Raw genomic sequence first — 12,256 nt, 5'->3', positions numbered from 1 at the left:
GTCAAGACAATGAGAAAGAAATCAAAAGATCTTTCAGTTTGAAAGATCTAGGAAGAAGTTTTAGAATTCCATGTAGTCTGGAACTGTGGTTTCTAAAAGGTCCGAGGTCTAACTGTACTTTACAAACTTGTTAGTTCAACATGATACTTGCCTTCACTGCATAAGATCTTAGTTCTGAGCTTTCCAAATGCACATTTTCCAAGTTGACAGTGCAGTTCATAATGTTTTATTAAACCATACTCAATATTTGTCAAACCTTACTGAGAAGATCTTGATAGTGTTGGCATGTCTGCAGTTGGACCTGTTTCACAATCGACAGATTTAATGTAGGATTAAATGATCGTGGTTGGGTATTTATTGATGTGTACATTTTACCTAATCACTCACAAAGTAAATAAAGTCCAAAGGACTTTATGTAAACTTTGTGAGTGATTAGGTAAAATTTGCACATCAATAAATACCCACCCATGATCATTTAATCCTTATAATTCCAATTTACTTCCTTTCTAACATCAGATCAGCAGATTTAACCAATGAAACATTCACTTTTATGTACATAAAAGTTTTCTTTCATTAGCCTCAACTGCGAAAGAATACAAAGCCCTATCTTCGCTAGCCAAGATTCATCGATTCTTTATACAGTGATATGGGGTAAAATGTCATAGCGGGCCATGCCAGTGTAATACTATTATGATCATTATTTTAATATATAAAAAATGGTTGTTGCGGTTAAACTAGGAATATTCCCTCTTTTGTGAAACTTGCACTTGCGCATGGTACATGTTATAGCAACATCGTTGGTACTTTCTACACATTTCATTGTCAAAAGCAAAATCGTGTCCATTTTTAGTGACATCCCTTGGTTGACATATGACCCTGACCTCTAATAACCACTTCTGTAACATGTTGTTGAGGTGACTGTAACATGTTGTTGAGGTGAAATGCAATAATTTCCGAAGATTGGCTTCTAAAACCTGACATATGCCTTCTTCGACAAAAGGGGTAAGTGTTGGAGTGCAGGAAGGTTTGTGCAATTACATTGTTTGAACTTCTAATGGTCGATTTTAAGCTGTGGCTTGTCATTTTTGATTGGAAATCATAGGAGTGGGTGGGTGGGAGCTTGTTATTATTTTCAAGGCTGTAAGGCGTTGATATAGATAAAACTTCACATCAAATGATCTGGTAACAGGGAACCAAAAGTAGTCTGCAAAATTTATCGATGTGTAAAAAAATTCCAGATCAGTATCACATGACTGTTTACATCCAAAGTGTTGAAAACTCGGTCAATTTCTAAAAATTGGAATTATTTACCAACGAAGCGTGTCATTGTTTTGAAAAACCACGATCATGACACTCTTGAAAATAGAAGAAATGACATTACTTCAGACCTGTTGATGACAGACTGCCTTTCATTGTTTACCATCCACCTACAGGAAGGAGTAATTTTGCCTCCATATCAGAAAATAACCGTGTAATGGATCTGTGTTTAATGCTTAAGACTAAACTGATAGCTGTGAAAATCCGACATTTGCAATAAAATAGAAGTTTTGGTTGAAAGGAGGTGATCCATAAGGGCATTTGGGTTGTACTTTTTACCAGGCTGTGGTAAAACCGGATCCAGCATAGACCCTGATCTGTTATTGCACCATGTGCCAGCAGATTAGAGTCTGTATCATTTATCCTACTGATAAATCCTAACCGGAACTTCAGGCAAATTATGCAGTGGTTGATCTGGATCTGTACAGTTTGCTTGCTGTGGGCTGACTTGTGCAATAGCATGTAAGCTGGATAATCGGTCTTTATTCTGAACTTTTTTATTCTGAACTTGTGGGGGTCTGGAGTGGCTGAGTGGTCTAAAGCACTCACCTTTATGGATCACTGCTATCTCACCTCTGTCTGCATGAGTTCGAGTCTCAGGTTAAGTTGGTGTGGGTATGTGAGAAAGCTTGCCCATTTTTTCTCATGGGTTGGTGGTTCTCTTTGGGGTTATTCCGGGTCTTCCTTCATCATTTATATGGGCCTCCATGTATAGCCTATCTTGTGCTGAAAAATGGCATTAAACCCTACAACAAAACAACAACAACATTACTTTTTAATGGTGATGCTATCAATATTAAATTTTCGTGTTTAAAATATTTTTTGAAGTCCAAAGTCCATAACTGCACAGGTACAAGTGACTTAGATACAGGTGGGATACATAATTGCATGTACACTGAGAAATCACATATAGGTTGTTGGCATGATTGCACAGGTACAAGTGAGTTCGATACAGGTGGGATACTTAATTGCATGGACAGAGGCAAGACACCGTGTTTTATGTGACACATGTTTTGTGTAACACACGTTTATATTTTTATATTTTGATTCTAGACCTCCTTCATACCAGAAAAGGAGATTTACGGGAAATCTAAATCCGAACTGCTGGCAGAGATGGATGTGAGTATGGGTGGCAGAGCTGCTGAAGAGATTATCTATGGTCCAGATAATGTGACAACAGGTCAGTTTAATGTCCCACCACAGGTGTGATATGGTCCAGATAATGTGACAACAGGTCAGTTTTATGTCCCACCACAGGTGTGATATGGACAGATAATGTGACAACAGGTCAGTTTTATGTCCCACCACAGGTGTGATATGGACAGATAATGTGACAACAGGTCAGTTTTATGTCCCACCACAGGTGTGATATGGACAGATAATATTACGCTTTTCTATGCAGCATTTATTTATTGGTAAGTTTTCAGACACTGTGCTGGGGAACTCTTGTTTAATGAATATTTTTACTATGTTTTAATCTCTTACATGCATTAATGTAGCAAACATTGCCTCATATATACAACTTACAAGTGTCACATAGATACAACTTAAAAGTGTCACATAGATACAACTTAAAAGTGTCACTTAGATGCAACTTAAAAGTGTCACATAGATACAACTTACAATTGTTTCTTAGATGCAACTTAAAAGTGTCACAGATACAGCTTACAAGTGTCACATAGATACAGTTTAAAAATGTCACATAGATACAACACAACTACAAAGTGTGACATAGATACAACTTAAAGTGTGACATAGATACAACTTAAAAATGTGACATAGATACAACTTGAAAGTGTTAAATAGATACAATTTAAAAAATCACATAGATACAGCTTCAAAGTGTCACATAGATACAGCCTAAAGGAGTCACAGATACAACTTTTAAGTGTTGCATAGGTACGACTATAAAGTGTCACATAGATACAACTTAACAGTGGTGACAACATTGTCATAAATACTGTTAAATCTGTATTTGATAGAATACCTGCACATACTTTAACCCCCCCCCCCCCGCCACACACACATATACCTGTATGCACAGCCACACACACACATCATTGGTCAGAAGTCTCAAAATATGTATTAAATGTACATGTCTTCATTACTGGAGGGAAATGGATGCTAAAACTCACAAAAACATTTTTTGGTACTTGCTACCTTACTTGTCTGGTGTTTCTTTATGCTTTATCTCTGATGTCAAATAAGTTTCAAACATGGGTCTGACATGTTTTATGTTGGGAGAGAGACTGTGTGCCTTCAAAGTGAAGAGCTCACACGATATACAAATCAAGATAACTCATCTTGGTTGTACATGTATGTGATGGGATATTTGCTCATTATGATGGGCTTTGAACTCCCAATATGTACCCAGATAAAAAGTTTTAAGCACACACACTGTCTTAAGTCAAATACTTAAGATTGAGTTTTTCAAGCTGTCAAAATTAGTACATTGTTTATACCATATGACTTAAAATATGGTATAGTATTATCATATGCCTATGGTTGTCAGCAACCTGTTTTGCATAGTGTGCCACTTTTTCTGGATTAATTATAAAATGAATGAGCTTGCACCACCAGTAAGAGAGTAACACTGCTAAAATTGAGATTTTTGGCTGCCCGTTGCATGCCAAACAATTTCTCGATGTGCCACCATGTGGCACGCATGGCATAGGTTGCTGACCCCTGATTTATACCTGGTATACTGAGCTTCTGTCTTGTATGATGTAACTTTATATACTAGGCTTCAGTCTTGTAACATGTAACTTTATATATTTTTTCTTTCTTGTGCCATGTAACGTTTTAAATATGATACATTATTACTGTATGTACAATGTTTACTATCATGCCTGCATTAGCATAGGGGCTTCAAGTGGCCGAGTGGTCTAAAGCGCTTATTGTTACGGATCACTGCCATCTCACCTCTGTCTGTGGCGGTTCAAGTCTTGGATTCAGCCAATGTCGGTATGTGAGAAGGCTTGCCAGTAGCTTCTTGTGGGTCGGTGGTTCCTTCTGGGATTTTCTCCGTTTCTTCCTCCACCATTAATACTGGCTGCCATGTATAGCCTATCGTGTGCTGAAAAATGGTGCTAAACCCCACAACAACAACAAGAACAGCATTAGCCTATTTAGGTCTTGGCCCAAAGTGTTTACTATCAAGCCTTGGTCCATAGTGTTACTACCATGCCTGTATTAGCATATTTAGGCCTTGACCCACAGTGTTTACTATAAAGCCATCATTTAACGTATTTAGGATTTAGCCCACAGTGTTTACTATCATGCCATCATTAACATATTTAGTGGTTAGAGTGTCCGCCTCAGAATCAGGCGGTCGTGGGTTTGATCCCTGACCGAGTCATACCAAAGACTTACAAAATTGGTAATTAACAGCTGCCTTGCTTGGCGCTCAGAATTAAGAAGTTAGTGTTAGGACTGGTAGGTCTGGTGTCAGGATAATGTGACTGGGTGGGACATCATGCTGCATTCCTGCGGCATGATGCCCTAGTGCTAGACATCACTATAAACTGACACACTGTAGACATCGTAGCAATATGACAGAATTTTTTTTTAAAGCTACGTTGAAAATCATAATCACACACACATACACACACATATTTAGGTCTTGGCCCACTGTTTACTGTCATGCTGCATTAGCATAATTAGGACTTGGTCCACAGTGTTTACTATCATGCCTGCATTAGCATATTTATGCCTTGGCACAGTGTTTACTATCATGCCTGCATTAGCATATTTAGGCCTTGACTCAGTGTTTACTATCATGCCAGCATTAGCATATTTAGGCCTTGGCACAGTGTTTACTATCATGCCATCATTAGCATATTTTAGGCCTTGGCCCACAGTGTTTACTATCATGCCTGCATTAGTATATTTAGGCCTTGGCACAGTGTTTACTATCATGCCAGCATTAGCATATTTAGGCCTTGGCATAGTGTTTACTATCATGCCTGCATTAGCATATTTTAGGACTTGGCCCACAGCGTTTACTATTATGCCTACATTAGCATATTTAGGCCTTGGCTCAGTGTTTATTATCTTTGCCTGCATTAGCATATTTAGGCCTTGGCCCAGTGTTTACTATCATTCCTGCATTAGCATATTTAGGCCTTGGCCCACAGTGTTTACTATTATGCCAGCATTAGCATAGTTAAGCCTTGGCACCACAATGTTTATTATTTTGCCATCATTAGCATATTTATGCCTTGGCACAGTGTTTACTATCATGCCTACATTAACATATTTAGACCTTGGCATCACAGTGTTTACTATCATGCCTGCATTAGCATATTTAGGCCATGGAACCACAATGTTTATTATTTTGCCATCATTAGCATATTTAAGCCTTGGCACCACAATGTTTACTATCATGCCTACATTAGAATATTTAGACCTTGGCACCACAGTGTTTACTATCATGCCTGCATTAGCATATTTAGGCCTTGGCACAGTATTTACTATCATGCCTACATTAGCATATTTAGGCCTTGGCACCACAACGTTTATTATTTTGCCATCATTAGCATATTTAAGCCTTGGCACCACAATCTTTATTATTTTGCCATCATTAGCATATTTAGACCTTGGCACAGTGTTTACTGTCATGCCACCATTAGCATATTTAAGCCTTGGCACAGTGTTTACTATCATGCCATCATTAGCATATTTAGACCATTACACCAGTGTTTACTATCTTTGCCTGCATTAGCATATTTAGGCCTTGGCACAGTGTTTACTATTATGCCTACATTAGCATATTTAGACCTATATCATTGAAAATGGAAATAATCTTTTCCTTATTCATTTTGATAACAATTGCAAGAAGTATCACAAAGTCAATAGTCTCAGTTTCTGTCCATTTGATTGTCTGTCTGGACTTTGGACCATTTTAACATTTGCATGTTAAATTTCTTGCAGGATTTTAAAGTTTATAGTAAAAAAAATTGAATTCTTACATTGCTGACCATCTTGAGAAAAAAACCAATTGGGAGTCAGAAATATGTGAAGGATGCTTAATTGTCTGGTCATCAAATTGATACTTGAAAATTAAAACATTTCATTTCAGGTGCTGCAAGTGATTTTGGTAATGCAACAGACATTGCAACAGCCATGGTGAAATTATATGGAATGTCAGAAAAGGTAAGTTCTGTGTAAAAGAAGAAACAAAAACAAAAAAGAAATGGGGGAGAAATTTGTAGATCATGGTAGTGAGAAACTTGTAGTGACTTGTGGACTACAAGTAACCATAGATGTCATGCATATATATAAGTATGTATGTAAAGAGAAAACAGACTTTCTGAGAAACAGCACAAGACACCATTTCTCAGTTTTGTGTGCTTAAACCACTCTGACTGATTGACTGATTAGGCTTTCACAGAATGCATGTAATCTATCTTTTTCACAATTTTTGCAACCTCAGTCTCCAGTTAATAATTACAAGGACATGCCCATGTTATTAAGCAGTATGCTAGGCCTCTATTCATGTTTCCAAGGCTTTAAGTGGCTTATAATGTGTGTGGATGGGATTCTAGTCAATGCAGGATTACAGTTCTAACAGGCCTGTATTCATGTTTCCAAGGCTTCAAGTGGCTAATAATGTGTGTGTATGGGATTCCAGTTAGTGCAAGGTTATAGTTCTAGCAGGCCTGTATTCATGTTTTCAAGGCTTGAAGTGGCTTATAATGTGGGTTGATGGGATTCCAGTCAGTGCAAGGTTACAGGTTTTAGCTGACATGTATTCATGTTTCCAAGGCTTGAAGTGGCTTATAATGTGTTATGGATCGGATTCCAGTTAGTACAAGGTTACAGTTCTCGCAGGCCTGTATTCATGTTTCCAAGGCTTGAAGTGGCTCATAATGTGTGTGAATGAGATTCCAGTCAATACAAGGTTACAGTTCTCGCAGGCCTGTATTCGTGTTTCCAAGGCTTGAAGTGGCTCATAATGTGTGTAAATAAGATTCCAGTCAATACTAGGTTACAGTTCTAGCTGGCATGTGTTCCTGTTTCCTAGACATGAAGTGGCTCACAATGTGTGTGGATGGGATTCCAGTTAGTGCAAGGTTACAGGTTCTAGCTGACATGTATTCATGTTTCCAAGGCTTGAAGTAGCTTATAATGTGTGTTGATGGGATTCCAGTCAATGCAAGGTTACAGTTTTAGCAGGCCTGCATTCATGTTTCCAAGACTTGAAGTGGCTTATAATGTGTTTTGATGGGATTTGAGTCAATGCAATGTTACAGGTTCTAGCTGACATGTATTCATGTTTCCAAGGCTTGAAGTGGCTTATAATGTGTTATGGATCGGATTCCAGTCAATGCAAGGTTACAGTTCTCGCAGGCCTGTATTCGTGTTTCCAAGGCTTGAAGTGGCTTATAATTTGTGTGGATGGGATTCCAGTCAGTGCAAGGTTACAGTTCTAGCAGGCCTGTATTCGTGTTTCCAAGGCTTGAAGTGGCTCATAATGTGCGTGAATAAGATTCCAGTCAATACTAGGTTACAGTTCTAGCTGGCATGTGTTCCTGTCTCCTAGTCATGAAGTGGCTCACAATGTGTGTGGATGGGATTCCAGTCAGTGCAATGTTACAGGTTCTAGCTGACATGTATTCATGTTTCCAAGGCTTGAAGTAGCTTATAATGTGTGTTGATGGGATTCCAGTCAGTGCAAGGTTACAGTTTTAGCAGGCCTGCATTCATGTTTCCAAGGCTTGAAGTGGCTTATAATGTGTGTGGATGGGATTCCAGGCATTGCATGGTTACAGTTCAAGCAGGCCTGTATTCATGTTTCCAGGGCTTAATGTGGCTCATAATGTGTGTGGATGGGATTCCAGTCAATGCAATGTTACAGGTTCTAGCTGACATGTATTCATGTTTCCAAGGCTTGAAGTAGTATATAATGTGTGTGAATGAGATTTCACTCAATACAAAGAGACAGTTTTAGCAGGCCTGTATTCATGTTTCCAAGGCTTGAAGTGGCTCATAATGTGTGTGGATGGGATTCCAGTCAGTGCAATGTTACAGGTTCTAGCTGACATGTATTCATGTTTCCAAGGCTTGAAGTAGCTTATAATGTGTGTTGATGGGATTCCAGTCAGTGCAAGGTTACAGTTTTAGCAGGCCTGCATTCATGTTTCCAAGGCTTGAAGTGGTTTATAATGTGTGTGGATGGGATTCCAGGCATTGCAAGGTTACAGTTCAAGCAGGTTATATTTGTGTTTCCAAGGCTTAATGTGGCTCATAATGTATGTGGATGGGATTCCAGTCAATGTAATGTTACAGGTTCTAGCTGACATGTATTCGTGTTTCCAAGGCTTGAAGTAGCTTATAATGTGTGTGGATGGGATTCCAGTCAATACAAGGATACAGTTTTAGCAGGCCTGCATTGATGTTTCCAAGGCTTGAAGTGGCTCATAATGTGTGTGGATGGGATTGCTGTCAGTGCAATGTTACAGTTCTAGCTGACATGTATTCATGTTTCCAAGGCTTGAAGTAGCTCATAATGTGTGTTGATGGGATTCCAGTCAATGCAAGGTTACAGTTTTAGCAGGCCTGCATTCATGTTTCCAGGGTTTGAAGTGGCTTATAATGTTGTGGATGGGATTCCAGGCATTGCATGGTTACAGTTCAAGCAGGTTGTATTCATGTTTCCAAGGCTTAATGTGGCTCATAATGTGAGTGGATGGGATTCCAGTCAATGCAATGTTACAGGTTCTAGCTGACATGTATTCGTGTTTCTAAGGCTTGAAGTAGCTTATAATGTGTGTGGATGGGATTCCAGTCAATACAAGGATACACTTTTAGCAGGCCTCCATTCATGTTTCCAAGGCTTGAAGTGGCTCATAATGTGTGTGGATACAGTTTTAGCAGGCCTGCATTCATGTTTCCAAGGCTTAACGTAGCTCATAATGTGTGTGGATGGGATTCCAGTCAATGCAATGTTACAGGTTCTAGCTGACATGTATTCGTGTTTCCAAGGCTTGAAGTAGCTTATAATGTGTGTGGATGGGATTCCAGTCAATACAAGGATACAGTTTTAGCAGGCCTGCATTCATGTTTCCAAGGCTTGAAGTGGCTCATAATTTGTGTGGATGGGATTCCAGTCAGTGCAATGTTACAGTTCTAGCTGACATGTATTCATGTTTCCAAGGCTTGAAGTAGCTTATAATGTGTGTGGATGGGATTCCAGTCAATACAAGGTTACAGTTTTAGCAGGCCTGCATTCATGTTTCCAAGGCTTAATGTGGCTCATAATGTGTGTGGATGGGATTCCAGTCAGTGCAAGGTTACAGTTTTAGCAGGCCTGCATTCATGTTTCCAAGGCTTGAAGTGGCTTATAATGTGTGTTTGCTCATGGATTTGATTTCACTCCATGTAGTGTCATGGTTCCATCTGATGTTAGTACTCATTTATAGAAGGGTTTATTGACCTAATATGGCTAAGTTCTCTAAACAAGGGTGAAATAGAAATGGCCAGGGTTGACTCAGTTGATAACAGTAAAATCTTGTAGCATCCACGAATTCTCAAATAGAAAAATATTGTCCACATTCTGTAGAGAATATTTTTATAAAAATAGCCAGCAATATAATCATCAGTAATACAGAAAACAGGGAAAGTCACATTGATGTCATAGTTTCTGGTAGTTTATTATGGATTTTACAATGAAAATATTGATATTGGATTAGTCAGAAAATGCATCACATTTGCATATGTGTTTGAATATAAAATAAGGGCAACAGGACAGTGACTTGAAATTTGATAGAATATAAAATATATTCTACAGGACAGCAGTTTGAGACATGTTAGAATATGTAATACATGCTTCAGGAAAGCAGTTTGAGACATGTTAGATATGTAATACATTCTACAGGAAATAAGTTTGAGACATGTTAGAATATGTAATACATTCTACAGGAAAGCAGTTTGAAATATGTTACAATATGTAATTCAGGTTACAGGAAAGCAGTTTGAGATGTGTTAGAATATGTAATACATGCTTCAGGACAGCAGTTTGAGACATGTTAGATCTGTAATACATTCTTCAGGAAAGCAGACTGAGATTTGTTATAATATGTGATTCAGGGTACAGGATAGCAGTTTGAGATGTGTTAGAATATGTAATCCATGCTTCAGGACAGTAGTTTGAGACATGTTAGATCTGTAATACATTCTTCAGGTCTTCAGGAAAGCAGTTTGAGATGTGTTAGGATATGTAATACATTCTTCAGGAAAGCAGTTTGAGACATGTTAGAATATGTAATACATGCTGTAGGAAGTAGTTTGAGATTTGTTAGAATATGTCATACATGCTACAGGAAAGCAGTTTGAGATGTGTTAGACTATGTAATACATTCTTATCAGAACAGTAGTTTAAGATGTGTTAGAATATGTAATACATTCTACAGGACAGCAGTTTGAGATTTGTTAAAATATGTAATTCTCAGGGTACATGATAGCAGTTTGAGACATGTTAGAATATGTAATACATGCTTCAGGAAAGCAGTTTGAGACATGTTAGATATGTAAAAATGCTACAGGAAAGCAGTTTGAGATGTGTTAGAATATGTAATACATGCTTCAGGAAAGCAGTTTAAGACGTGTTAGAATATGTAAAAATGCTACAGGAAAGCAGTTTGAGATGTGTTAGAATATGTAATACATTCTTCAGGAAAGTAGTTTGAGACATTAGATATGTAATACATTCTACAGGAAAGCAGTTTGAGACATGTTAGAATATGTAATTCTCAGGGTACGTGATAGCAGTTTGAGACATGTTAGATATGTAATACATTCTAGAGGATAGCAGTTTGGGACGTGTTAGAATATGTAATACATGCTACAGGATAGCAGTTTAAGATGTGTTAGAATATGCAATTCAGGGTACAGAACAGCAGTTTGAGATTTGTCAGAATATGTTATACATTCTTCAGGACAATGACTTGAAATTTGTTAAAATATATAATATGGTCTACAATTTAGAATTGTTAGAATTTGAGATGTACATGTACAACAGGATAGCAATTTGAGGCATTTGACTGAATTATGTGCTACAAGAGAGCAGATTGAAATGTTAAAATTTGAAACTTATAGTACAAGACAGCAATTTTGAGATGTAAGAATATGAAATACATGTTACAGAATAGTAATTCGAGAAAATTATTTCTCTTGAATTTATAGAACTTAGCTTGGTGAAATTTTATTGGATGCCAACCTATTATAATTAATATTCTTATTTTTTAGGCTGGAGTGCGTTTTTATATTAGTCGAGATCTGGGAGATGGGATTAATTTTACCCAGGATATCAGTCCAGCCGCCCAGGAGATTGTTGACTCGGAAATTAAAAGATTATTACAGGTATAGAATATTATGATAACTGACTTTGTCATATGCACCAGTGTATGATAGGGCAATCCCAGCTGCACCAATGTATGATAGGGGAATCCCAACTGCACCAGTGTATGATAGGGAAATCCCAACTGCACTAATGTATGATAGGGGAATCCCAACTGCACCAATGTATGATAGGGGAATCCTGCTTGTGTCAATGTATACTAGTGAAATCTTGCCTGTATCAGTGTATGATAGTGAAATCCTGCCTGTATCAATTTATGATAGGGAAATCCCACCTGTATCAATTTATGTTAGGAAAATCCCAACTGCACCAATATATGATGGGACAGCCAACCTGCATTAATGTATGCTGGGAATATCAAACCTGCTTATATGTGAGATAGGGAAATCACTCTTGCACCAGTGTATGATAGGGAAATTCCACCTGCATCAGTTTGTGATAGGGGAAATTCCTACATTAATGTATGATAATGGAAAATTCCACCTGCATCAGTTTCTGATAGGGGAAATTCCTACATTATGATAATGGAAATTCCACCTGCATCAGTTTGTGATAGGGGAAATTCCAACATTAATGTAT

General features: G+C 37.9%; 1 protein-coding gene across 1 annotated transcript in view; it reads left to right on the top strand.

Annotated features, from left to right (window-relative positions):
- LOC149773784 (ATP-dependent zinc metalloprotease YME1 homolog) overlaps positions 1–12,256 on the top strand; it is an 85,757-nt gene that overhangs the window by 66,299 nt on the left and 7,202 nt on the right. Inside the window, exons 16-18 of the mRNA XM_089946006.1 lie at positions 2,371–2,497; positions 6,398–6,471; positions 11,566–11,679. Of these exons, the coding sequence (XP_089802132.1) occupies positions 2,371–2,497; positions 6,398–6,471; positions 11,566–11,679 (315 nt within the window). The remainder of the gene's footprint in view (positions 1–2,370; positions 2,498–6,397; positions 6,472–11,565; positions 11,680–12,256) is intronic.

Source organism: Sinohyriopsis cumingii, unplaced genomic scaffold (genome assembly GCF_028554795.1).
Source record: "Sinohyriopsis cumingii isolate HCF-2022 unplaced genomic scaffold, ASM2855479v2 utg000555l, whole genome shotgun sequence".
NCBI classification, from domain to species: Eukaryota; Metazoa; Mollusca; class Bivalvia; order Unionida; family Unionidae; genus Sinohyriopsis; species Sinohyriopsis cumingii.
The sequence above is the reverse complement of the archived record's forward strand: the minus strand, read 5'-3'. Positions and strand labels throughout refer to the sequence as shown.